Source organism: Scyliorhinus torazame, chromosome 11 (genome assembly GCF_047496885.1).
Source record: "Scyliorhinus torazame isolate Kashiwa2021f chromosome 11, sScyTor2.1, whole genome shotgun sequence".
Taxonomy (NCBI): domain Eukaryota; kingdom Metazoa; phylum Chordata; class Chondrichthyes; order Carcharhiniformes; family Scyliorhinidae; genus Scyliorhinus; species Scyliorhinus torazame.
This window is the reverse complement of record NC_092717.1, coordinates 16,624,401-16,652,037: the sequence shown is the minus strand read 5'-3', so window position 1 is coordinate 16,652,037 and position 27,637 is coordinate 16,624,401. Positions and strand designations below refer to the sequence as shown.

Genomic DNA, 27,637 nt, shown 5'->3' with positions numbered 1-27,637 from the left:
GATTGGCCATGATAAATTGCACTTAGTGACCAATAAGGTTAGGAGGGGTATTGGGTTATGGGGATAGGGTGGAAGGGAGGGCTTAAGTGGGTCGGTGCAGACTCGATGGGCCGAATGGCCTCCTTCTGCACTGTATGTTCTATGTTCAATAACTGAAATGACCAACAGAGTGAAGACAGCATCTCCACTCTGTCATGAGGACATCCACCACCACACAGTATGGAAGCTGCCCTTGTAACAAAGTATGGGCAGAGCCAGCATTTGTGACACAATGTGGCCCATCAGAGCTACAACCTGAATTGTAGTTCCAGTATACAGGAGGTTGAGAGTAATGAGGACATGAGTAAGGTTCCGGCAGGCAGGAAGGTGGTTTAAAGTGTGTCTTCTTCAATGCCAGTGGGTGAACTTGTGGCATGGGTTAGTACATGGGACTTCGATGTTGTGGCCATTTCGGAGACATGGATAGAGCAGGGACAGGAATGGTTGTTGCAGGTGCCGGGGTTTAGATATTTCAGTAAGCTCAGGGAAGGTGGTAAAAGAGGGGGAGGGGTGGCATTGTTAGTCAAGGACAGTATTACGGTGGCAGGAAGGATGTTTGATGATGACCCGTCTACTGAGGTAGTAGGGGCTGAGATTAGAAACAGGAAAGGAGAGGTCACCCTGTTAGGGGTTTTCTATAGGCCTCCGAAAAGTTCCAGAGATGTAGAGGAAAGGATTGCAAAGATGCTTCTGGATAGGAGCAAAAGCAGCAGGGTAGTTGTTATGGGGGACTTTAACTTTCCAAATATTGACTGGAAACGCTACAGTTCAAGTACTTTAGATGGGTCCGTTTTTGTCCAATGTGTGCAGGAGGGTTTCCTGACACAGTAGGTAGATAGGCCAACGAGAGGCGAGGCTGTATTGGATTTGGTACTGGGTAATGAACCAGGACAGGTGTTCGATTTGGAGGTAGGTGAGCACTTTGGTGATAGTGACCACAATTCGATTACGTTTACTTTAGTGATGGAAAGGGATAGGTATATACCACTGGGCAAGAGTTATATCTGGGGGAAAAGCAATTATGATGCGATGAGGCAAGACTTAGGATGCATCGGATGGAGAGGAAAACTGCAGGGGATGGGCACAATGGAAATGTGGAGCTTGTTCAAGGAACAGCTACTGCGTGTCCTTGATAAGTATGTACCTGTCAGGCAGGGAGGAAGTGGTCGAGCAAGGGAACCGTGGTTTACTAAAGCAGTCAAAACATTTGTCAAGATGAAGAAGGAGGCTTATGTAAAGATGAGGCATGAAGGTTCAGTTAGGGCTCTCGAGAGTTACAAGTTAGCTAGGAAGGACCTAAAGAGAGAGCTAATAAGAGCAAGGAGGGGACATGAGAAGTCTTTGGCAGGTAGGATCAAGGATAACCCTAAAGCTTTCTATAGATATGTCAGGAATAAAAGAATGACTAGGGTAAGAGTAGGGCCAGTCAAGGACAGTAGCGGGAAGTTGTGCGTGGAGTCCGAGGAAATAGGAGAGGTGCTAAATGAATATTTTTCATCAGTATTCACACAGGAAAAAGATAATGTTGTCGAGGAGAATACTGAGATTCAGGCTACTAGACTAGAAGGGTTTGAGGTTCATAAGGAGGAGGTGTTAGCAATTCTGGAAAGTGTGAAAATAGATAAGTCCCCTGGGCTGGATGGGATTTATCCTAGGATTCTCTGGGAAGCTAGGGAGGAGATTGCAGAGCCTTTAACTTTGATCTTTAAGTCATCTTTGTCTACAGGAATAGTGCCAGAAGACTGGAGGATAGCAAATGTTGTCCCCTTGTTCAAGACGGGAAGTAGAGACAACCTCGGTAACTATAGACCAGTGAGCCTTACTTCTGTTGTGGGCAAAATCTTGGAAAGGTTTATAAGAGATAGGATGTATAATCATCTGGAAAGGAATAATTTGATTAGAGATGGTCAACACGGTTTTGTGAAGGGTAGGTCGTGCCTCACAAACCTTACTGAGTTCTTTGAGAAGGTGACCAAACAGGTGAATGAGGGTAAAGCAGTTGATGTGGTGTATATGGATTTCAGTATAAGGTTCCCCACGGTAGGCTACTGCAGAAAATACGGAGACATGGGATTCAGGGTGATTTAGCAGTTTGGATCAGAAATTGGCTAGCTGGAAGAAGACAAAAGGCGGTGGTTGATGGGAAATGTTCAGACTGGAGACCAGTTACTAGTGGTGTACCACAAGGATCTGTTTTGGGGCCACTGCTGTTTGTAATTTTTATAAATGACCTGGAGGAGGGCGTAGAAGGATGGGTAAGTAAATTTGCAGATGACACTAAAGTCGGTGGAGTTGTGGACAGTGCGGAAGGATGTTACAAGTTACAGAAGGACATAGATAAGCTGCAGCGCTGGGCTGAGAGGTGGCAAATGGAGTTTAATGCAGAAAAGTGTGAGGTGATTCATTTTGGAAGGAATAACAGGAAGACAGAGTACTGGGCTAATGGTAAGATTCTTGGCAGTGTGGATGAGCAGAGAGATCTCGGTGTCCATGTACATAGATCCCTGAAAGTTGCCACCCAGGTTGAGAGGGTTGTTAAGAAGGCGTACGGTGTGTTAGCTTTTATTGGTAGAGGGATTGAGTTTCGGAGCCATGAGGTCATGTTGCAGCTGTACAAAACTCTGGTGCGGCCGAATTTGGAGTATTGCGTGCAATTCTGGTCGCTGCATTATAGGAAGGATGTGGAAGCATTGGAAAGGGTGCAGAGGAGATTTACCAGAATGTTGCCTGGTATGGAGAGATCTTATGAGGAAAGGCTGAGGGACTTGAGGCTGTTTTCGTTAGAGAGAAAAAGGTTAAGAGGCGACTTAATTGAGGCATACAAGATGATCAGAGGATTGGATAGGGTGGACAGTGAGAGCCTTTTTCCTCGGATGGTGATGTCTAGCACGAGGGGACATAGCTTTAAATTGAGGGGAGATAGATATAGGACAGATGTCAGAGGTAGGTTCATTACTCAGAGAGTAGTAAGGGCGAGGAATGCCCTGCCTGCAACAGTAGTGGACTCGCCAACACTAAGGGTATTCAAATGATCATTGGATAGACATATGAACGATAAAGGAATAGTGTAGATGGGCTTTAGAGTGGTTTCACAGGTCGGCGCAACATTGAGGGCCGAAGGGCCTGTACTGCACTGTAATGTTCTATGTTCTACGTTCTATCAGCTACAGAACTGTATCCCACCAAAATCTACAAAATTCACTGCCTATCCTTCAGTTTGTGATCTACACCAAACCAGGTTTGATATGGTGTGTAGAAGGTCATTGCCAGGACCAGCCCCAGAATTGCTTTTGCTGTCACTACCGCGCACAATAAGCAAAATATAAAATAGCAATGATCCAAAAGGCAGACAAGAGCAGAGAACGTCTCAGCAGCCCTTCCAAATCCAGTTAAAAACGGTGGTGGACAATAAGCAGGAGAAGTGTTGGCAGTGGTTAGCACTGCTGCCTCACAGCGCCAGAACCCGAGTCTAATTCTGGTATCGAGTGACTGTGTGGAGTTTGCACGTTCTACTGGTGTCCCCATGGGTTTCCTCCGGGTGATCTGGTTTCTTCCCACAGTCCAAGTGTGAAGTGGAGGTTAGCTGGGGTTACAGGGATAGGTAGGGGAGAGGGCCTAGGTGAGGTGTTCTTTCAGAGGGTCATCGCACATTCAATGGGCCGAATGGACTCCTTCTGCACTTTAGAGACTCTATGGTTCTAAGATCGTGCGAGGAGCAGCCCCCATCCTCCGGCTCAATCATGAGTCTAACACAAACGCGAGAGAAGGGCAGCACGGTAGCTTTGTGGATAGCACAATTGCTTCACAGCTCCAGGGTCTCAGGTTCGATTCCGGTTTGGGTCACTGTCTGTGCGGAGTCTGCACATCCTCCCACTGGGTGCGTGGGTTTCCTCCGGGTGCTCCGGTTTCCTCCCACAGTCCAAAGATGTGCGGGTTAGGTGGATTGGCCATGATAAATTGCCTTTAGTGTCCAAAATTGCCCTTAGTGTTGGGTGGGGTTACTGGGTTATGGGGATGGAGTGTAGGTGTTGACCTTGGGTAGGATGCTCTTTCCAAGAGCCGGTGCAGACTCGATGGGCCGAATGGCCTCCTTCTGCACTGTAAATTCTATGAAAAGACCAACGGGCTAAAAATCCGCCAACCAAAAGACAGAAAACGGGATGAAGTCATTTAGTCCCTCAAATCAGTTCCGTCATACATCAAGATCCATTGGCCAACTTTGCCCCATATCGTTCCAGACCTCTGTCTAACAAAAAACATTGGTTTCAGCTTTAACATGAATTGATTGCACGTTAACTTCCATTTGTGCAAGGGAGCTCCAAACTTACACCATGCCTTACAGAGGGTTGCATAAAATACCCGACACAGAAAGTCCATTCCGATGTTAATGTTCCACTCGAGCCTCCTCGTGTTTTCCCTCATTGAAGTCTACCTGTGTAACCCTCTATTCCCATCTCCCTAATGTGCTCGTCTTGCCCTGACAACGTGCTTCCACCGGAGGCTATCAATACAACAGGGAATTCAGAACCAAGTTCTTTACTCAAGAGAGAGTGATGAGAATGTGAACTTGCTACTATAATGGGATGGTTAGGTGATCTTATTGAAACCTACAAAAAAAGGAATGAACAGGGTAGGTGCAGGCAAGATATTTACCTTGCTTGAGGAGTCTAAGACAGGAGACATAATTTCAAAATAAGGGGCGAGCCAATTAGGACCGGGATTGGGAGAATTTTCTAACTCGGAGGGTGGTGAATCTTTGGAATTCTCTATGCCAGAGGGTTGTGGAAGGTCCATCATTGAGTTTGTTCAAAGCAGAGGTTGATAGATTTCTAAATGCCAGTGATATAAATGGTTATGGGGATAATGTGGGGAGAAAGGCCTCCAGAATGGCTGAGCAGGCTCGATGGGCTGAATGGCCTATTCCTGTTCCTATGAATGGTATAGGTGCATTTAAGGTGATGTGGGCTGAATGGCCGACTCCTGTTCCTGTGAATGGTACAGATTCATTTAAGGGGAAGTTCTAAAAGCATTCGAGGGAGAAAAGAATAGTGGGTTCTAGCTGATCGGTTCGGCGAAGAGGGATAGGAAAGGGTTAGACGAGGAAGGATAGGAAGAGGTTTGGGTGCGGTATAAATGCTAGCATGGGCAGGTTGTGTTGAATGGCCTCTTCCTGTGCTGCATAATCCTCTGTAAATTGCTAGCCTCGGCTCACAAATATATCTGCCATCGGGCAGTGTAACAGATGGCACCAAACTGGGTAAAACATTCTGACTGCATCTGGCTGAATATAAGCAAATAAAGCCTCTCTCAATCACTCCGACCCCAAATGAACAACAAGAATACTCTCCCACTTGGCTGCCATGTTGCCCACACTACACTACCAGCAGCAAGCTGGGAATGAAAATTATATACACTTGGCTGGTACGATTCGAAAAGGAACAGATTAATGTCAGCTGTTTAAGCCCGTACAGTGACCATCAACGTGATTAACATCAGTGCAATAGCCTCGAGGCATAATTCCAATATTTCAGGGCGGAATGATTAGGTGGCACTGCCGGGACAGATGACTGCAGTTTAAAACTGGGCGTACCTGGCTGATTGCTGAGATTTATCATACACGTCACACTGATGCCAGCTGGGGCAGTGTGCAGATGAAAATCAGACAACTTACTTGTTAGGGAAATAATAACGTGTATAAGATGGCCTCGTCTCCAAGCATGGGTTACGACACAATTGCAAAACAAACCAGACCTGTGTTATGGGCCAGGGTTTAGAGAACCCCAAAGTGTAGCATGGAGTTCACCTGACCCGCAAGTTTTAATAGATTGTGGTATGGGGGGGGCACACGGCCCACTCTACAGGTGTGGTACAGCAGAAATGGAAAAGTATTTTTTAAAGCAAAACAATGTTTATTCTATGAACTCAAGTTAACCTTTTTAAACCATACAGTGAACATCTTAGCAACCATTAATTCAAATACAGCCCCCAAAGACTACAACACTAAGTAGTCCTTTAAGCTTTCCTTTTAACATCCATAAGACTTAAAACACCTTTTGCCAGAAGCACATCAGGTTAAAGTCACTACTGTTATTAGTTTCAAATCACCAGGATCGATTTACAGTCTTTCGATTACAGAGAGAGATTCATACACCTTCTGGCTGTGACTGCAGCGATCCAGCTCTGAAAACGAAACTAAAACACACCCTGCAGCAAACAGCCTAAAACGAAAGTAAAAAGCTGACAGGCAGCCCAGCTCCACCCACTCTCTGACATCACTGCAGTAATAAACACCCAATTCTTAAAGGTACTCTCACATGACACTGTATTTAACTGATTACCAGGTATTCAAGGAGGCATTTTCTGCAGGGGTCAGAGAGTGAGCACGACTAGAATACCTTGATGATGTCCCCAGGGACACGCAAGCAAGACACTATTTCTATCATTGCCCTGATGAAGCTCAGGTGGGAAACTGAACTTGGCAAAGTATCCCCCCCGCCACCCCCCCACCCCCCCCCCCACCCCCCAGGTGTCTCCCAGGAAATACTGACAGCTCCACCACCAAGAACAGCACATCGGAGCAGAATTGTGTTGTACCCGCCATAAACATGGAGACATTCAAAATTCTGCTGCCTGTGACTTAACGCGCACCAAGCCCCGGTCGCTCCGGTTGTCGCTAAACCTACAGTGGCCCCCATTCGAGCAACGTCTTGATTTTAAAATTCTCATCCTTGTTTTCAAATCCCTCATGGACTCGCCCCTCCGTGTCTCTGGAATCTCCTCCAGCTCCAAAACACTCCGCGATATTGGTACTCCTCTAATTGGTGCACCTCTTGTGCATTGCCGATTCTAATCGCCCATTGATGGCTTTATCTTCAGTTGCCTTTGCCTTATGTTCTGGAATTCCCTTCCTCACCCTCTCTGCTACATTATCTATCTTTAAAACACTACCTCCGTCACCAAACGTTTGGCCATCTGGCACAATATCTCTGTCTCAGTGTCATGACGTCCTGGCTAGTGTGCGGTCAATTTCAGTCCCACGTGACCCGGAGTCGCCAATGTGACCTGGAGTCGCAACACAGGCAAAGTTAGATTTTATATTAATACCCGTGGCTTTGGTTGAGTTAAATCGACTACTGTCACCAGCTTGGTAGAATTTGAGCACAAGTAACCTTTCATATAATTAAATAGGCAACAAAATGCAACTGGCTAATTTGTATCTGATTCCCAACCATTCCCACATTTCACACAGACACACACACACACACACACACACACAGGCACACGCGCACACACAGGCACACGCGCACACACAGACACACGCGCACACACAGACACACGCGCACACACAGACACACGCGCACACACAGACACACGCGCACACACAGACACACGCACACACACAGACACACGCGCACACACAGACACACGCGCACACACAGACACACGCGCACACACAGACACACGCGCACACACAGACACAGAGGCACAGGCACACGCACACGCAGACACAAGCACACACAGACACAAGCACACACAGGCACAGACACAAGTACACACAGGCACAGGCACAAGCACACACACAGGCACAGGTGCACACACAGGCACAAGCGCACACACAGACACACGCGCACACACAGACACACGCGCACACACAGACACACGCGCACACACAGACACAGAGGCACAGGCACACGCACACGCAGACACAAGCACACACAGACACAAGCACACACAGGCACAGACACAAGTACACACAGGCACAGGCACAAGCACACACACAGGCACAGGTGCACACACAGGCACAAGCGCGCACACAGGCACAAGCGCGCACACAGGCACAAGCGCGCACACAGGCACAAGCGCGCACACAGGCACAAGCGCGCACACAGGCACAAGCGCGCACACAGGCACAAGCGCACAGGCACAGGCGCGCGCGCACACACAGGCACAGGCGCACACACACAGGCGCGCACGGCGCGCACGCACACACAGGCACAAGCGCACACACACACAGGCACAAGCACACACACACAGGCACAAGCACACACACAGGCACACAAGGCCGGTGCAGACTCGATGGGCCGAATGGTTCTTTCTGCACTGTAAATGCTATGACACACACACACACACACACACACGCACACAGACACACAGACACACGCACACAGACACACGCACACAGACACACGCACACAGACACACGCACACTGGCACACACGCAGGCACACACACACACACTGGCACACACACACACACTGACACACACACAAACACTGACACACACACAAACACTGACACACACACACACACACACTGGAACACACACACACACACGCAGGCACACACCCATCCAACCCCCTGGCCAACCCACTATATGCCAGTTAGCCAATCAAACAGACTTCCTCCAAAACATGTTCCTAAGATCCACTCAGCGCCAAATACAAAACCTAGGAGCACACTGTCCCGGATAGCAGCCTTTTGCTTAAAGGCACATTCCGAAAATAGGTCCATGGACCAAAAATAATAATTGACAATAATGGGAACAAAGGAAATAAACAGGAAGGTCTCTTTACTTTATACTGTTCCTGCAACGTGACTGAGGATTTTTATTATGTTAAAAGGTGCTATACAGATAGTTTGTTGCTGTTAAGAAGGCGAGAGAGTGACACTAAGAGTCAGTATCATCGTACTGAAAAGCTCATTATCTCATCGTCATTTTGTTGGAACTTGCTGTGGGTAATTTGGCTCTTGCATTTCCCAATCACGGCGCTTCAGAAGTCTTCATTGGCTGTACAGCAATTGAGCGGTCTTCAGATCGCCACAGGCACAATGTAAGTGCCGAGTCTTTCTTCTCTTTCAGCGGTCAGCATCGATTAGCGGGACAATTCTCACCTTTGATTCGCAAAGCCAACTCCACAACACCAGAACGTACCCGAGAACAGCACTTTCAGCCCAGCGCAGAGGGAGTGCAGCACTGTCGGCGGAGCCGGTCTTTTAGAAGAATGAGATGGCAAATCGATACCCAAACTGCCCATGCAAGCAGCTGAAAAAGATCCTGAGGCACGATTCAAATAACTGCAGTCAAATCTCCTACTATCCTTGACCAACATTCGTCCCACCAATTAAAATTACCGATAACAGACTGGCTGGTTATTTATTGCTATTGCTGATTCAGGGGCGCCTTGGTCTACACAAGCTAGTCACCAAGGTTGCTCACTATGCAGCAACTACACTTTAAGCCAAATTTATTGGTTTTGACGCACTTTTTAAGGGCATAAGGAAGCAAAGTGTTTCATCCTTTCTAAACGACACGACTGCAGCATTTGTACTTCACGACATGGAAATATAATCCCCAATTTAATCGCTCCACCACTGGCAGCTGTCGAGGCCCTGAGCTCTAACGAAACATCTCGCCTTCGCTGCCTCTCTTTCTTCCTTTACAACGCTCTTTGGAGCCTATCCTTTTGACCCTGATCTCTCCCCATATCCCTTGATGCGCCTCAGTGTTACATTCGGCTTCATGGCGTTGCTGTAAAACAGCCCTGGGAAGCTTTATAACATTTGTGGCACTACAGGCGTCGTTAATGTTGCTCTTTATCACTTCTATTCTCAGCCTGCCTGGAAAAACTAAAGGCCAGAGGTGGAGTAATTTTCTTCATCCTGTTCTTAGATACAGTGAAGCACAGGGGAAGCAAAGCAGTTCAGTGAGAATATCAGGGCATTGGGGTTAGGCCAAAAGAATAAAATATCCCTGATTACATTTTTTTTTTTAAAAACTGAGTGGTAATCAGTCACCAGGAAATGGGGTCAGAATTGTTCTGCCATTAACACACCACAGTGCAGCGCAGATTCACCACAATGATACTGGGATATAAAGAGTTAAATGATGAGGACATACAGTAGGCTTGTAGTCCCATGAGTGAATAAGATTAAGGGGTAATCATAAGCTTAAAGTTAGAGCCGGGGAGTTCAAGGAATCATAAAAGATGCACACTCCATTTGAACAGTCATAAAGTACAAATTGTAAGCAGGTTCCACGCCCAAAATTCAACACAGGTTCAAAAGCATCCTTGCCAATGATGATGTCAATGTTTTTTCAAAAAAACACAAAGCGCTTCAAATCTCATGAGAAATAAAATGAAGCTGGTCTTTACTCAGTGGCACAGTGGTTAGCACTGTTGCCTCACAGCGACGGAGCCCCCGGTTCGATTCCAGCTTTGGGTGACCACCTGTGCGAGCTTTGAACGTTCGCCCCCGCGTCTGGGTGGGTTTCCTCCGCTTTCCCCCCACAGTCCAAAGATGTGCAGGTGAGGTGGATAGGCCATGATCAATGCGCAGGCTTACGGGAATAGGGAGGGGGGAGTGGGTCGAGATAGAGTGCTCTTTCGGAGGGTCGGTGCAGATCCGATGGGCCAAATGGCCCCCTTCGGCACTGTAGGGATTCTATCGACACTGGGTTTGTTCTTTTAGTGCGACTGCTGGAGGATTACTGATCTTTAGATTGATACTGCCATCCACTGTTTATTCAAAACATTACAATCAAATAATGCACAAATCTAAACCAAATGAAACCTATATAAATGGATGTTGATGCTTAAAAGCACTTGAATCACTTCCGGGTGTGGTGATGACCAGCTAAGCCGCACGTTTCGGCAGCTCCCGTTGGAACGGACTTTTGGGCTCTTGATAAGAGCCCCAACGGCAATTTTAAATGGCCAAAATCACTGTGCAGTGAAATAGAAGGGAATCCCCCCCGGACGTCGATGGACAAAGGAGAGGATAGCGGCAGGATTGCAGTGGATCCTTCGGAGCAGCGGCAAGGAAGGGAAGCTCGAAGCAAGATGGCGTCGGAAGGTGGCAGTTCGATATGGGGCCCGGAGCAACAAGAGTTCCTGCGGCGCTGTGTGGAAGAGCTGAAGAAGGAGGTGTTGGCCCCGATGCTACAGGCGATTGAAGGGCTAAAGGAGGCGCAGAGGACACAGGAGCTGGAGCTTCGGGTCGTGAAGGCAAAGGCTGCTGAAAATGAAGATGAAATTCAGGGTCTGGTGGTGAAGACAGAGACGCACGAGGCGCAGCACAAGAGGTGTGTGGAGAGGTTGGAAGCCCTGGAGAATAATTCGAGGAGGAAGAATCTAAGAGTCTTAGGTCTTCCCGAGGGCGTAGAGGGGGCAGACGTCGGGGCATATGTGAGCACGATGCTTCACTCGCTAATGGGATCGGAGGCCCCGGCGGGCCCTTTGGAGGTGGAGGGAGCTTATCGAGTTATGGCGCGAAGACCAAGGGCAGGAGAAAAATCTCGAGCCATAGTGGTGAGGTTTCACCGCTATAATGTCAGAGAGATGGTCCTAAGATGGGCGAAGAAAACTCGGAGCTGCAGGTGGGAGAACGCGGTGATCCGCGTATACCAGGATTGGAGTGCGAAGGAGGGCAAGTTTCAATCGGGCTAAGGCGGTGCTTCACAAAAAGGTGAAATTTGGAAAGCTGCAACCGGCGAGACTGTGGGTCACATACCAAGGGAAGCACCACTACTTTGAGGCGGCAGAAGAGGCGTGGACATTCATAGTGGACGAGAAGCTGGAATAGTCTGGCGAGAGAAAGAGCTTCTGGGGCAAAGTGGTGGGGTGACTATGTGGAACGAGGAAGGGGGGGGGGGGATGATTTTTCAATTGTTAACTCTTTAATCCTGTAAATTTTCTCTCTTCCCCTCGTTTGGGGGGGGGGGGGGGGGGGGGGTATGAGGAACTGTGGGCGCCGGTGGGTAGGAAAGCGGGGCTGAGTGGGAAACGCGGGCCTTGTTCCCGCGCTATGGTAATTAAGGCAGGAACAGGGACGCAGGAAGGTGGGGGTCTCGCACAGTGAGAGGCCGAGGGTAAACGGGGAAGCCGAGGTCCGCCAGAGTTCACTGACTTCTGGGAGCAACATGGGGGGTGTAATTACGCTAGAGAGGGATCTAGCGGAGGGGGGGGGGGGGGAGGGAGCTAACTGGGTTGCTGCTGCTAAGGGGAAGGGGGAGCTGTTATGGGGCGGGGTGGTCGAGGCGGGAGGGCACCGTTGGTGGGATATACGGGTACGTGGGAACCGGGTGAGGAGCTGGGGTAAAAAAGGGCATGGCTAGTCGACAAGGGGGGGGGGGGGTAAAGAGCCCCCCATCCCGGTTGATCACGTGGAACGTGAGAGGGCTGAATGGGCCGATTAAAAGGGCGCGGGTACTCGCACACCTAAAGAAATTAAAGGCAGATGTGGTTATGTTGCAGGAGACGCACCTGAAATTGACAGATCAGGTCAGACTACATAAAGGATGGGTGGGACAGGTGTTTCATTCGGGTTTGGATGCGAAGAATAGGGGGGTGGCTATTTTAGTGGGGAAACGGGTACTGTTTGAGGCAAAGACCACAGCGGCGGACAGTGGGGGTAGATACGTGATGGTGAGTGGCAGACTGCAAGGGGAAGCGGTGGTTCTGGTGAACGTATACGCCCCGAACTGGGATGATGCAAACTTCATGAGGCGTAAGTTGGGGCGTATCCCGGACCTGGAGGCGGGAAAGTTGGTAATGGGGGGAGATTTCAATACAGTGCTTGATCCAGGGCTGGACCGGTCGAGGTCCAGGACCGGGAGGAGGCCGGCAGCGGCCAAGGTGCTTAAGGACTTCATGGAGCAGATGGGAGGAGTAGATCCTTGGAGATTTATCAGACCTAGGAGTAAGGAGTTCTCATTCTTCTCCCATGTTCACAAGGTATATTCACGGATAGACTTTTTTGTCCTGGGAAGGGCACTGATTCCGAAGGTGACAGGGACGGAGTACACGGCCATAGCCATCTCGGACCACGCTCCACACTGGGTAGATCTGGAGGTAGGAGAGGAAAAGGAACAGCACCCACTCTGGAGAATGGATATGGGCCTGTTGGCGGATGAGGGGATATGTCTAAGGGTGAGGGGGTGTATCGAAAGATACGTGGAGCTTAATGACAATGGAGAGGTTCAGGTGGGAGTGGTCTGGGAGGCGTTGAAGGCGGTGGTCAGAGGGGAACTGATATCCATAAGGGAAGCAAGAGAGTAAAGAAAGGGAGCGATTGCTGAGAGAACTTCTGAGGGTGGACAGGCAATATGCAGAGGCACCGGAGGAGGGACTGTACAGGGAAAGACAAAGGTTACATGTGGAATTTGACCTGCTGACAACGGGTAAGGCAGAGGCACAGTGGAGGAGGGCACAGGGAGTGCAGTATGAGTATGGAGAGAAGGCGAGTCGGTTACTGGCCCAACAATTGAGGAAGAGGGGAGCGGCGAGGGAGATAGGTGAGGTGAGGGATGAGGAGGGAGAGATGGAACGGGGAGCGGAGAGAGTGAATGGGGTGTTTAAGACATTCTATGAGAGGTTGTATAAGGCTCAGCCCCCGGAAGGGAAGGAGGGAATGATGCATTTCATGGATCAGCTGAAATTCCCGAAGGTGGAGGAACAGGAGAGGGCACACAGATGGATGTGGAGAAGGTGGTAAAGGGGATTGGGAGCATGCAGGCGGGGAAGGCCCCGGGACCGGATGGGTTCCCGGTGGAATTTTATAGGAAATATATAGACCTACTGGCCCCGCTCTTGATGAGAACCTTTTCATGAGGCCAGGGAAAGGGGGAAGTTGCCCCCGACTATGTCGGAGGCGACAATATCGTTACTTTTGAAGAAGCATAAAGACCCGCTGCAGTGTGGGTCCTACAGGCCCATTTCCCTTTTGAATGTAGATGCTAAGCTCCTGGCCAAGGTAATGGCGACGAGGATAGAGGATTGTGTCCCGGGGGTGGTCCATGAGGATCAAACTGGGTTCGTTAAGGGGAGACAGCTGAACACGAACATACGGAGACTGCTAGGGGTGATGATGATGCCCCCACCAGAGAGGGAGGCGGAGATAGTGGTGGCGATGGATGCCGAGAAAGCATTTGACAGGGTGGAGTGGGACTACCTGTGGGAAGCGTTGAGGAGATTTGGTTTTGGTGAAGGGTTCATTGGATGGGTACAGCTGCTATATAGGGCCCCGGTGGCAAGTGTGATCACGAACAGGCAGAGGTCTGACTACTTCCGTCTTTATAGAGGGACGAGGCAGGGGTGTGCCCTGTCTCCGTTACTGTTTGCATTGGTAATTGAGCCCCTGGCCATAGCACTGAGGGGCTCCAGGAAGTGGAGGGGAGTACTCAGGGGAGGAGAAGAACACCGGGTATCATTGTATGCAGATGATTTCCTGTTGTATGTTGCGGACCCGGTGGAGGGGATGCCTGAGATAATGCAGACGCTCGGGGAGTTTGGGGAATTCTCGGGGTACAAATTGAACATGGGGAAGAGCGAGTTGTTTGTGGTACATCCGGGGGAGCAGAGCAGGGGAATAGAGGATTTACCGCTGAGGAGGGTAACAAGGGATTTCCGGTACTTGGGGATCCAGATAGCCAGGAGTTGGGGAACCTTACATAGGTTTAATTTAACACGATTGGTGGAACAGATGGAGGAGGATTTTAAGAGATGGTACATGGTGCCCCTGTCACTGGTGGGGAGGGTGCAGGCGGTCAAAATGGTAGTCCTCCCGAGATTGCTTTTTGTGTTTCAGTGCCTCCCGGTGATGGTCACGAAGGCTTTTTTCAAGAAGATCGAGAAAAGCGTCATGAGTTTTGTGTGGGCTGGGAAGACCCCGAGAGTGAGGAGGGGGTTCTTGCAGCGTAGTAGGGAGAGGGGGGACTGGCACTACCGAGCTTAAGTGAGTACTATTGGGCCAATATTTCAATGGTGTGTAAGTGGATGGGAGAAGGGGAGGGAGCGGCGTGGAAGAGATTGGAGATGGCATCCTGCAAAGGAACCAGCCTACAAGCACTGGTGACGGCAGCGCTGCCGTTCTCCCCGAAGAAATACACCACAAGTCCAGTGGTGGTGGCAACACTGAAAATTTGGGGGCAGGGGAGATGGCATGGGGGAATGACGGGTGCCTCGGTGCGGTCCCCGATAAGAAATAATCATAGGTTTGTCCCGGGGAGAATAGATGGGGGATTTGGAGCATGGCAGAGAGCTGGGATTGTGCAACTGAGGGATCTGTTCCTGGACGGGACGTTTGCGAGTCTGGGAGCGCTGACGGAAAAATATGGGTTGTCCCAAGGGAATGAATTTCGATACATGCAACTGAGGGCTTTTGCGAGGCAACAGGTGAGGGAATTCCCGCATCTCCCGACGCAGGAGATTCAGGATAGAGTGATCTCTGGGACATGGGTGGGGGATGGTAGGGTGTCAGATAAATACAGGGAAATGAGAGATGAGGGGGAGAACATGGTGGATGAGCTGAAGGGAAAATGGGAGGAAGAGCTGGGGGAAGAGATTGAAGAGGGGCTGTGGGCAGATGCCCTAGTAGGGTAAACTCTTCGTCCTCGTGCGCCAGGCTTAGCCTGATACAATTTAAGGTTTTGCACAGGGCACATATGACCGGAGCAAGGCTCAGTAAATTTTTTGGGGTAGAGGATAGGTGTGGGAGATGCTCGAGAAGCCCAGCAAACCACACCCACATGTTTTGGTCATGCCCGGCACTGCAGGGGTTCTGGGTGGGGGTGGCGAAGGTGCTTTCAAAGGTGGTGGGGGTCCGGGTCGAGCCAGGCTGGGGGCTGGCTATATTCGGGGTTGCAGAAGAGCCGGGAGTGCAGGAGGCGAGAGAGGCTGATGTTTTGGCCTTTGCGTCCCTCGTAGCCCGGCGAAGGATACTGCTTATGTGGAAGAAAACCAAGCCTCCGGGCGTGGAGACCCGGATAAACGACATGGCAGGGTTGAAAAACTGGAACGGATAAAGTTTGCACTAAGGGGTTCGGCTCAGGGGTTCACCAGGTGGTGGCAACCGTTCATTAACTACCTCGCAGAACGATAAAGGAAATGGGAAGGTAACAGCAGCAACCCGGGGGGGGGGGGTGCCCAGGTGGGTCCTCAGGGGTGTTTTTGTAAAGATATTGGTACTTGGTTATGTATATTGAATTGCTGATTTTATTATTTGGGAGAGCTATTACTTTTGTTATGGCAGTTGCCATTTAGTTTATATATTATTTATTTATTTGTTAAAATACGGTCACGGTTATTTATATTGTTTTGCTGTTGTAAAAAGGGGAAAAACCTTTGTACTGTTTTGTCTGGCCGAAAAAGTTGAATAAAATATATTATTAAAAATTTTTTTTTAAAAAAGCACTTGAATGGAATATAATAGCTAGGTATTAATTGTTAAGACATTGGGCACTGGGTTCTTTTATTCACAATTTATTTTATGAGTATTTATCTTAGCAAGTCAATACTGTCCAGCGATGTCAGAGGAAACATGTCTGGTGTTTTCAGAACTTGTGGCTCAGTTAATTTACTAATGTACGTCCATTAAGAGCCATTCACTCCTTTAAGCCTGCTCCATCCAGAGCCCATGTTCTCCCATGTACTTGTCATCCCAAAGCATCTGGTCAGCCCACCCTTGAACGAGCATTTAACCTGCTGCCTCTAATGTCCCATGAACAAAACACATTGCGTTAATAACGCTCTGAATCTCGCAATAGACAACCATTCACCGTCAATGTTTTAACTTCTTTATCAGAGCAGTATGAGACTTGATAGAAAAGCAAAATATGCATCATTGTTCAAAAAGAAACTTATTTAAATACTAAATAGTATTCAAATTGTACTCCCAACGATTTGGATGTCCAAAAAACTTATTCACATTCCTTCAGCTGCTTCATGACTTTAGGACTGCAACTAGGGCAGCGCGGTGGCGCAAGTCGTTAGCACGGTTGCGTCATGGCGCCGAGGTCCCAGGTTCGGTCGCCTCCGTGCTAAAACGAAACTGACCACCATTGATATACATGAGCTACAAGTTGCAGATGAGTGGAGTGTTGTTGTTCGCTCTGCAACTTCGCAAACCACTCTTGATCTCTTCAATTCTGCACTAAAGAAACTTGGCTTGTCCTTGAATGTTGCCGAAACAAAACTCCTTTATCAACCCACACCTGGTCAGCCAAATATTCCACCTCTCATGCCTGTTGAAAGAAAAACTCTAGAAAATGTTGAGCGCTTCCCATACCTTGGCAATCACCTTCGTCAAAAGGCCACCATTGACTAGGAGATCCAACGCCGGATCATTTGTGTTTGATCACCCATCTGCAAACTACAGCAACGGGTGTTTAACAACGAAGTCCTCCGCACGTCAACTGAAGCCCTAGTGCTCGGGGCGGCCAGAAACCGACCCACACACAAAGTTCTGTTCCCTCAACTCTCAAACGACCAACATTCCAGGGAAGGACAAAGAAAACACTCCAAAGGCACTCTGAAGCTCTGCTTGAAGTGCAGCAGCATTGGCGTTAGTCACTGGGAGGAGGTTGCTGCAAACTGTTCAAAATGGCGACAACCTTGCCCGCCAAGCTGCTTCACACTATGTAGGGTCCGAGCGTCTTAATGATGAGGCGGGGCGTCGGCCGAGAGAGGGAAAGAAAAGGAAGAAAGTCCTGCGCTCCGGAACCCACTATCTCACGGGACGTCCTGCCCTATGTGCCCAAAGATCTGAGGGGAAAATCGGCCGGTTCAATCATGTGACGATCCGCGAAGTTGAGTAAACCCTGAAGGACATCACCGATTTCCAGAGCGGAGAGATTTTCAATTGCTGGTCAAACAAGTATTTTCTTTGATAAAGGAAGCACAGAGGAGCAAATTGTTTATACTACCTTACCCTTCCTAGCTCCTCTCCCTAAATGTTAAAAAGACATTTAATATCACCAGAGCACGAGTGTAGGCAGCCAAAGAGTACAACTCAATAACATAAGAACAACCCCTCAATCCTGTTCAAACCCACGTTCATCGACGCAAAACGTTTCTCTCTCCACAGACGCTGCCAGGCCTGCTGAGTATTTCCAACATTTCCTCTTTTCGTATCGCCTCAAAGAGACGGAATTCTTCAATTCAGACCAAGCAGGGTTGAGGAGAGGGAAAAAGCACCAGCAACAACTTGCGGAGACTCCAGAGTACATCCTCAGCTGGTAGAAAGAGTGAACGTTTAACGGCATTCCTCGGGTGTGAGACAGGGCTGCTGACGAGCCTGTCCCACAATGCTGTACATTCCCCGGGAGCTACCCCAGAGAGACGCGAACGCTCAGTTGCTGAGCAGCAATCAATATTTATTTTGTCACCAAGGAGATCAAAGGTATATGTGGATAGACCGGGAAAGTGCATTTCGGGTGAATTGGATTGACTCTGCAAATCCAGCCCACAATACGGTTGAGCATCAAACAGCACTTTGAGCAGCCCCATTTCAAGCAATGTTAAGATGTCGCACTGCTGGCATTATGGCAAAAGGGCGCGGGCTATTCAAGCATAGCAATCCTAGTGCCTGTTTACTGGGGTTACCGAAATTAGCCCCCCCACACGTACACCAGATTTGGCATATCTTCATATAGTTAAGAAATGGTTGCATAATAGTCCACAGTCATCCTTAGAAGAGAATTAAAAGTTTATTAAACAACTAGTTGAACAGTCATAGTGATCCAACACAAATAAAGTCAGGCTCCGAGACACAAAGGTGACATTCCTTCTGCCAACTTCCTGCCCCAGTCTGTACATACGCCTGCAGACTTGAGGCAACACAAATCCCTGGAAGGGTTCAAGATGGTCAAGACGAGGTGCGTCTCCACCATAACTCGCGTTCAGATCCACAACCCAAATTTTCAAAACATTTCTGGAAGTCAATTTCTCGGCCACTTTGCACTGCGTACCTGCAATTTTGTGCGCGTAGAGCCTGCTGCCGAAGGTGAAAACGTGCAGCTCGTAAAGTTTCGCTATTTTTTCGAGAAACTCTTTACAGTGTGGTCGTAGCCGAGTGTGTAACATTGGCTCTCCCCGTCCCAGCTGGAAATGGAATATTCCCTGCAGGCGATATTAAGAAAACAAAGACACATTTAAAAATTGAACAGCTGAACTACAAAGAATTGACAAGAACACCGTTAGTAAAATGAAATAAAAACAGAAAAATGCTGGCGCAACGCACCAGTCCTGGCACCATCTGTGGAGAGAAAAACAAAGTTAACGTTTCGAGCCCGTACAACTCTTCAGAGCTCTGAAGAAGAGTCATGTCGGGCTCGAAACTTTAACGGTTTCTCTCGGGCGGCACGGTGGCAAAGTGGTGAGCACTGCTGCCTCACGGCGCCGAGGACCCGGGTTCGAATCCCAGCCCCGGGTCACTGTCCGCGTGGAGTTTGCACATTCTCCCCGTGTCTGCGTGGGTCTCACCCCCACAACCCAAAAATGTGCACGGTAGGTAGATTGATCACGCTAAATTGCCCCTCAATTGGAAAAAAAAAAGAATTGGGTACTCTAAGTTTATTTCTCTCTCTATAGATGCTGCTGGACCTGCTGTGTTTCTCCAGCATTTTGTTTTTATTTCAGAAATTAGAGCTAGTTAATTACGGTCACTAATACCCTGAAAGTGATTGATAGCCATAAAACTTCTGTCCAACTGATAATAACATTACAATAAGCACATTACATCGTTGACAGAGAGCTTCCGATGGTGCCCTCACTTTCACCCTATCCCCGTAACCCAATAACCCCATCTAACCTTTTTGGTCACTAAGGGCAATTTATCAAGGCCAATCCACCTAACCTGCACGTCTTTGGACTGTGGGAGGAAACCGGAGCACCCGGAGGAAACCCACGCAGACACGGGGAAAACGTGCACATTCTGCACAGACAGTGACCCAGCGGGGAATCGAACCTGGGACCCTGGCGCTGTGAAGCCACAGTGCTATCCACTTGTGCGCCCGTGCTGCCCATTACTGCACAGCTGATGTTTTTTTTAAAAACTTACATCAAGACAAAGGCTCAACGTCAACAGCGCAAGGTAACAACAGCAACTTGCATTTTATAACACCTTTAACATAATGAAGTATCCCGAGGCGCTTCACAGCAGTGATGCTCAAACAAACTTTGACACTGTGATGTACAAGCACACATTGGCGTACGTGACAGCAAGCTGTGCCAGAGAGGTTTTAGGAGCGATTTAAACTGCGAGAGGGGACAATAGTTAGGAGGGTTTAGGGAGTAAGTTCCACAGTTTAAGAGGCCTAGGCAGATGAAGACACTGCCACCAACGGAGCCAGCGTTGAACAGAGAAATAGAAGACACGGTGACGGAAATGTAGATGCAGGATTAGCGGACGCTGTGCTGGAGTTTCTGTAGCTTGCAGGTTGCAGGCAAGGTGAAAGACTGGGGGAAGTCCTGAGAAAGATGAGTTAGAGCAAGAGACTGTGCAACCGATCTTGATTCCAACAGAGGAAAGCAAAGGAATAACAGCTCTATAGCGCATTTGAACACAGTCGTATTAATATGAAGGATAAAAAAGATGGTAACTCCGCGGAGATAGGTTGTCGGTTACAAATAGGCAAGGAATCACAAACATAAATGTTAACTTTGTATCCTGTCCATGAGGGTCCACTGTGGGAGGAAACCGGAGCACCCGGAGGAAACCCACGCAGACACGGGGAGAACGTGCAGACTCTGCACAGACAGTGACCCAAGCCGGGAATCGAACCTGGGACCCTGGAGCTGTGAAGCCACAGTGCTATCCACTTGTGCTACCGTGCTGCCCTTTATATGGAAACCACAGCAATGAGGGACCATCGGCTCCCCAAGTCTCCGGTAATTCAACAAGGGTGCAAGGCATGAACATATTTCCTTTGTTTGCAGAGAACAGGTCACTGTGATTGATTGTATGTTGCTTGCAGAAAGCATAAATAAGCCATGCTACGAACTTGACTGATCATTTTTAATTGGTTGTTATTATAGCTATTAGCACAGTCAAGGTTATTCAGTAAGTGCTGCCCATTCTTGTGTTTGTCCTTACGAGCACAAGGTGAAAAGCTTTGCCAACATTTCTCTCTTTTCAGCAGCATTAACGTGATTTATGTCATGCTATTACTGCTAGAGGGAAACATAAGATATTGTTCAGAAAAATCTCATGTTGGGGCAAAGAAAAAGAGTGCATGAGTTAGAAATGGAAGCGAGGGGCAGAAAAAAAAAACTGCATTAGCCGAACTCCTGGGGCAATCAGGGATACGACAAGAAAGAATGACAGAGAGCAAGCTTTTTGGAATACCAGCAGTGTTGCCGAGGTGCAGGATAAAACAAGACGCAATGGCCTCAAGTGGTAGAGACTGAGGTTATCAACTTCCGTATTGTTGATGGGGGGGGGGGGGGGGAGAGATAAAGAACAGATAAAGAAGGGTAAGCAGCTCTCGCTATGGTAACAAGAGATGGCCGACAGCAGTTATACAATTTCCTCTGGTCAGTATCATCCAGTACAGCTATAATGTCGCCATAGGCCCAGGCGACCATAGGCTGCTCTCCCTTTTTTTCTTAGAAAACATTTTATTGAGGCAATTTTAACATTCTAAACAGCAGAGTGGTCCGACACACACAAAAACCCCACAATAACATACCCAACTTCTCCCACCCTAACTACCCATATATTAGATTCCCTGCCCTTACTTTACACTGACATGCCTTCCCTACCCCCCCTTTCCCCCTCCCCCGCCTCTGCTGATGGTCAGTTTTCCTTAAAGAAGTCGACGAATGGCTGCCACCTCTGAGCGAACCCCTGTATTGAACCCCTCAAGGCGAACTTAATCTTCTCTAGCCTGAGAAACTCTGCCATGTCACTGACCCACACCCCCGACTTTGGAGGCTCCGAGTCCCTCCATCCCAGCAAAATCCGTCTTTGGGCCACCAGGGAGGCAAAGGTCAAACTGCTCTCACTTTTGAGGGGGAGAGCTGACTGGTGGTGATTTAACCTGAGGATCACCACACCTCAGGCGAGGGGCAAGGTTGCAAAGGCGGGTCCTTCATGAATGACCTCAGCCGGTACGGGAATTGAACCCGCGCTGCTGGCCTCGCTCTGCATCACGAACCAGCCAACTGAGCCAAACCGGCGCCCTGGACAGCTTTAATACATCTGCCACAGCGGGCGATTGAGCAGGTCGTCCGGCACAGTTGGCTGCCCCTCTTCCACAGCTACGCTAACGACCTGGTGTCCTTAGAGAGGGAGCACACGGTGTCCGCTGGCACGATCGAGGCACAATCGAGGCCTTCCGTGCCCAGCGCGCACCGCGGGGGCAGGGCTGTTTTAAACCACATTCTGATTTGATGTCTGAAGTTTCCTTTGACATTTGCGTTATCTTTACGCAGTGTCCCTTCCAAGGGGCTGCCCCTCAATTTGCCGATTTTGTTTAATTGGCCCAAAAATACCATAACACACGTTTGACAGCACGGAGGCGCCCTGTAAACTACAAACCGCGATGAGACAGAATGTGCAGCAGGTCTGAAAAACCTCAGGAATCAAAAGGGAGGGAAAGTGGGGGGGGGGGGGGAAATGAGAAACAGTAACATTGACAAAGACGATTTAGAAGAGTGAGGCGGGTGGGATGGGGGAGGGGTGGAGGAAGAGGTAGAGAATGTTTCATCATCAAAAATAGAGAGCAGAGCAAGAGAAAGACAGACACAAAAATGTATATATATATATTTATTTCTTAATGAACTCTCATCGACAGTCACGGAAAATGTTTTAGCCATTTGCTGGAGCAAGCTGCAACCTAACAGCGTCACCTCTAGAGCAAAGATGCTGCTTAACTACAGAATTCAACAGGACCTCACCTTATTGGACATCTTTTGGCACAACTGTTCTGTCGTGTGGATTAAAGTCTGGTCCAGATCCACCATCAAAACCAATTTTCTGTTTTTATGTAACCACTGCTGATCCTCTCGACCCAGCTGTTCAGCTTGCTGCGGGATGGAGAGATGACGGGAGGGATGAAATGTAAAAAGAGAGAAATGAAATGTAAAAAGAGGGAGAACATAAGTGCTGTACTGCCAAACAACTACACATTTCTTAAATACCTTGAGTGTTGTTGAAGACAGAAACATGTCGTGGAAACATTTCACCTTGCGCGCATCAGAACAGACGCAAGAATGCCAAATTTCAAAGGGAGCAACAATTTACTCTGCATGAGAAAAGGGTTGGCTGATTGGTTGGCAGGTTGGCTCGGATTGATCACGGCATTGCAGTGGAGAATGTACCAGGGAACTATTGTCCGCCATGTTTTAGTTCAATTCAAAAAGGGCACAATGCCTGGACATGTTCCTCTTGCCTGCAGAGGACCAGGTCTCTGCATATGAATATCTGTAGCTTCTAGCAAGCATACGTGAGCCACACCACAAGCCCGGCTATCCCTTTGTTCAGCATATCGCCATTAATATAACCAGTACATAGAATCATATAACATTTGGCAGTCACTGGAACAGGGAATTTGATTCATCAGAGTTAATACTGCACCAGAGATTCCTCCCACCCGACCAGCATATCCTTCTATTCCTTTCTCCCTCACTTGTTTATCAAGATTCCCCTTAAATGTGCCTGTGCTGTTCGCCTCAACTACTGCTGGGACCCACATTCTCATCACTCTCTGGATAAAAAGGTTTCTTCTGAATTCCTGATTGGATTTTATCAGTGACTCGCCTGTACTGATGGACTCGTAGTTTTGGGCTCCCAAAAGTGCAAATGTCTTCGCTACGTCTCACTTATCTACTGCCTTCCTAATCTTAAGGACGGGTCATCACTGAGTCTTCTCTTCTCGAGGGAAAAAGAGCACCTGTCTGCTCTGTCTTTGCTGGCAGTGGTGTCCCCTCGGCTAGATTATCGTTGATACTTTGCGCTCAGGTTTTCCTGCTCTTAGAATCATAAAATTGCAGGCCATTCGGCCCACTCCGCCTGCGCCACTTTCAACCAGGATTTATGAATTTGTCGGCAACTACTGGGAGTTTGATTATGGCTATTCCCTTGATTAATAGCGACCTTACTGCAGAACTGTTAATTATGACTACCAGGATTGCACTTGCAGATCTTTGCCAAGACAGACATACAAACAAGACAACAGAATAGAGCAAGTGGAACTTAAAAAAAACGAGCAGCTTCTCAATCAGATTGTGGCTGATCTATACCCAAACCCCACTGCCGTCTGATAACCACCTTGCCTCGGAAAAGTCTATTGATCTCAGTCTAGAAAGTTTCAATTAATCCAACATCTATGGCTTCTTCTGAGGTGCAATCTCCAGGAATGAGGGCTGTGCCTCAGGGCAGGATCTGATCAAAGCAGCGGATTAGAGAAAGGCAAATTGAAACAAATTACTCTTAGAGCAGACAGAAAGAACACAAACAAGGCTACAAGAAATAGACATACACCCGGGAAACAAAGCGAGGGAGAGGGAGAGAGAGAGCAAGTGAACGAGGGAGGGAGGAAGTGAGGGAGGAATAAAGCGTGGGAGGGAGCGAGGGAGAGAGAAAGCGAGAGAGAGGGAAAGCGAGAGTGAGAGAAAGCGAGTTGAGAGAGAAAGCGAGTTGAGAGAGAAAGCGAGTTGAGAGAGAAAGCGAGTTGAGAGAGAAAGCGAGTTGAGAGAGAAAGCGAGTTGAGAGAGAAAGCGAGTTGAGAGAGAAAGCGAGTTGAGAGAGAAAGCGAGTTGAGAGAGAAAGCGAGTTGAGAGAGAAAGCGAGTTGAGAGAGAAAGCGAGGGAGCGAGCGAGGGAGAGCCGGAGCCGGGGGCGGAGCCGAGCCGTGAGGGAAAGGGGGGGGGGGGGGCGAGCGGAGGAGGGAGAGAGGGTGCGCACAATTCTGTGGAACCGAAGACGGTGAATCTTCTTAATTCTATGGGCATTTACCTCAGAGCTGACCATCAGCTCTGGGACACTGTGCACCATGGAAACAGTGGCTGTGGATAGTGGCACCATCTGCTTCCCATTCTTCTTCTGTAATCTGAAAAATTAAATTTTGAACAATGGATTGAACCCCACATAGTGAAACTATCCGGCCTTGGACCAGATTACAATGGCCCACGACTTCAAGGTTCCCCAGTGTCACATTTCAGGGGTACCACTATGATGCGCTGGGAATCCCTCCAAGTTTGCCCAGCAATTACCCAAAAATGCCAACTTCCTCTGGACAATTGCACTGGGCTGGAGGAACCAGCTGACAGAAGCGATTTAAAATCACTAACTTCAGATGGTTCTGCAGTTTTACCCTAATAGCTACTCTGAGATAGAGGGCAAAATTCTCCGTAATCGGCGCGATGTCCGCCGACCAGCGCCAAAAACGGTGCAAATCAGTGCGGCATCGCGCCGCCCCAAAGGTGCGGAATCCTCCGCATCTTGAGGGGCCGAGCCCTAACCTTGAGGGGCTAGGCCCGCGCCGGACTGATTTCCGCCCCGCCAGCTGGCGGGAAAGGCCTTTGTTGCCCCGCCAGCTGGCACGGAAATGGCATTGCCGGGCGGCGAATGCGCGGGAGCGTCAGCGGCCGCTCACGGCATCCCCGCGCATGCGCAGTGGAGGGGGTCTCTTCCGCCTCCGCCATGGTGGAGACCATGGCGAAGGCAGAAGTAAAAGAGTGCCCCCACGGCACAGGCCCGCCCGCGGATCGGTGGGCCACGATCGCGGGCCAGACCACCGTGGGGGCACCCCCCCAGGGCCAGATCACCCCACGCCCCCCCCCAGGACCCCGGAGCCCGCGCGCGCCACCTTGTCCCGCCGGTAAGAGAGGTGGTTTAATCCACGCCGGCGGGACAGCAGCGGGACTTTGGCCCATCCGGGCTGGAGAATCGCCGGGGGGGGGGGGCCAACTGGCGCAGCGCGATTCCCGCCCCCGCCGAATCTCCAGTGCTGGAGAATTCGGCAACCGGCGGGGGGCGGGATTCACGCCAGTCCCCGGCGATTCTCCGACCCGGCAGGGTGGGGGGGGGGGGTCGGAGAATCCCACCCCGAAGTTCCCAATCTCGCACGGGATACCCCGCACAAATGCAACCACCATGGGGACCCACCACCACGCAAAGGAGTCTGGCACGGAACTGGCCATTGAAGTTTAAACGTCCTGAGCAATTCTCACATATGTACAAATGCCACATTGATTCTGTATACACCTCCCGCTGCCTCAGGAAGGCAGACAGCATTATCAGAGATCCCTCCCACACAGGCATTGCCTTCTTCCAGACCCTTCCATCAGGCAGAAGGTGCAGAAGTCTGAAGACCCGCACATCCAGACATAGGAACAGTTTCTTCCCCACAGCTACAAGACTCCTCAACGACTCCCCCTCGGTGATCTGTTCCCTGTAAGAACACTATTCACGGCGCCCTATGCTGCTCTTGCTCATGTATTTGCTTTGTTTGGCCTCTTGTTCCGCACTGTAACCAATCACTGTTTGTCGATGTACCATTTGTCAATGTACTCTGTTGATTATTCTTGTGTCTACTCTGTACGTACTGTGTACATTCCCTCGGCTGCAGAAAACTACTTTTCACTGTACTTCAGTATATGTGATAATAAATAAAATAAAATAAAATCTGCAGGGTCCCCACACACATCATCAGTTCTAAGTGAGGTTGCTAACACTCCACTTCGCAGACAATTTGGCAGGTGGTGTGATGATTGGTCAGTGATCACTATTATAGGGCGGCACGGTGGCGCAATGGTTAGCATTGCTGCCTCACGGTGCTGAGGACCCGGGTTCGATCCCAGCCCCAAGTCACTGGTCTGTGTGGGGTTTGCACATTCTCCCTGTGTCTGCGTGGCTTCCACCCCCACAACCAAAGATGTGCAGGTGAGGTGGATTGGTCACGCCACATTGGCCCTTAATTGGGAAGAAAAATAATTGGGTAGACTAAATTTTTTTAAAAAGTGATAACTATTATACAGTCCTGGCTAATGATAGCAATAAGGTTTCCACAGATAGGGGTGCATAATGTGAAGCTCATACATCAACAAGGTGTGATCAAGGAAACCACAGGCACAGAAGCCATGGATCCATAGAATCCCTACAGTGCAGAAAGAGGCCATTTGGTCCATCGAGTCTGCACAGACCCTCCGAAAGAGCTCTCTACCTAGGCCCACTCCCCCACCCTATCCCCGGAACCCTGCACATGCATTGATCACGGCCAATCCACCTGAACTGCACATCTTTGGGCTGTGGGAGGAAGCCGGAGCACCCGGAGAAAACCCACGCAGACATAGGGAGAACGTGCAAACTCCACCCAGAGAAGGTGTCACCCAAGGCCAGAATCGAACCCGGGTCCCTGGCGCTGTGAGGCAGCAGTGCTAACCATTATGCTGTGGCCATTCTAGTCCCTTGTTAGGTGCTATACGAAGTCAGGTGATGTCATGCTGCATACTACAAAGTATTAACAACTCAAAATCAGGCCATCTGACCCAATAGCTCCATGTCTTTATCTATGCTCCAATTAAAACTTTTCCCACTTTCTTCATCTTATCCTATCAGCATATCTTTCTATCCATTACTCCTTCAGGTGCTTAGCTAGTTTCCTCTTGAACGCACCTATGATATTCACTTCCACTACTCCTTTGGTCGTCAGTTCTACTCCTTAATACTCTCCGGTAAAAGAAGTTTCTCCCGTTTGGATTTCTTAGCGGGGATCTGTATATTTGTGACCACTCCCCCACAAATGGAAGCATTTTCTCCTCTCCTATCCTTTTTGTTAAATTAACGATCTCCATCAGTTCACTTCTCCCCTCTCTTTT

General features: G+C 49.1%; 1 protein-coding gene across 3 annotated transcripts in view; it reads right to left on the bottom strand.

Annotated features, from left to right (window-relative positions):
- ctdp1 (CTD (carboxy-terminal domain, RNA polymerase II, polypeptide A) phosphatase, subunit 1) overlaps positions 1 to 27,637 on the bottom strand; it is a 308,714-nt gene that overhangs the window by 251,406 nt on the left and 29,671 nt on the right. For all 3 annotated transcript variants that reach the window (XM_072466987.1, XM_072466986.1, XM_072466985.1), the window contains exons 3-5: positions 24,774 to 24,867; positions 22,716 to 22,844; positions 18,785 to 18,935 (exon numbers count right to left, since the gene is read on the bottom strand). In XM_072466987.1, coding sequence (XP_072323088.1) covers positions 18,785 to 18,935; positions 22,716 to 22,844; positions 24,774 to 24,867 — 374 coding nt within the window. The remainder of the gene's footprint in view (positions 1 to 18,784; positions 18,936 to 22,715; positions 22,845 to 24,773; positions 24,868 to 27,637) is intronic.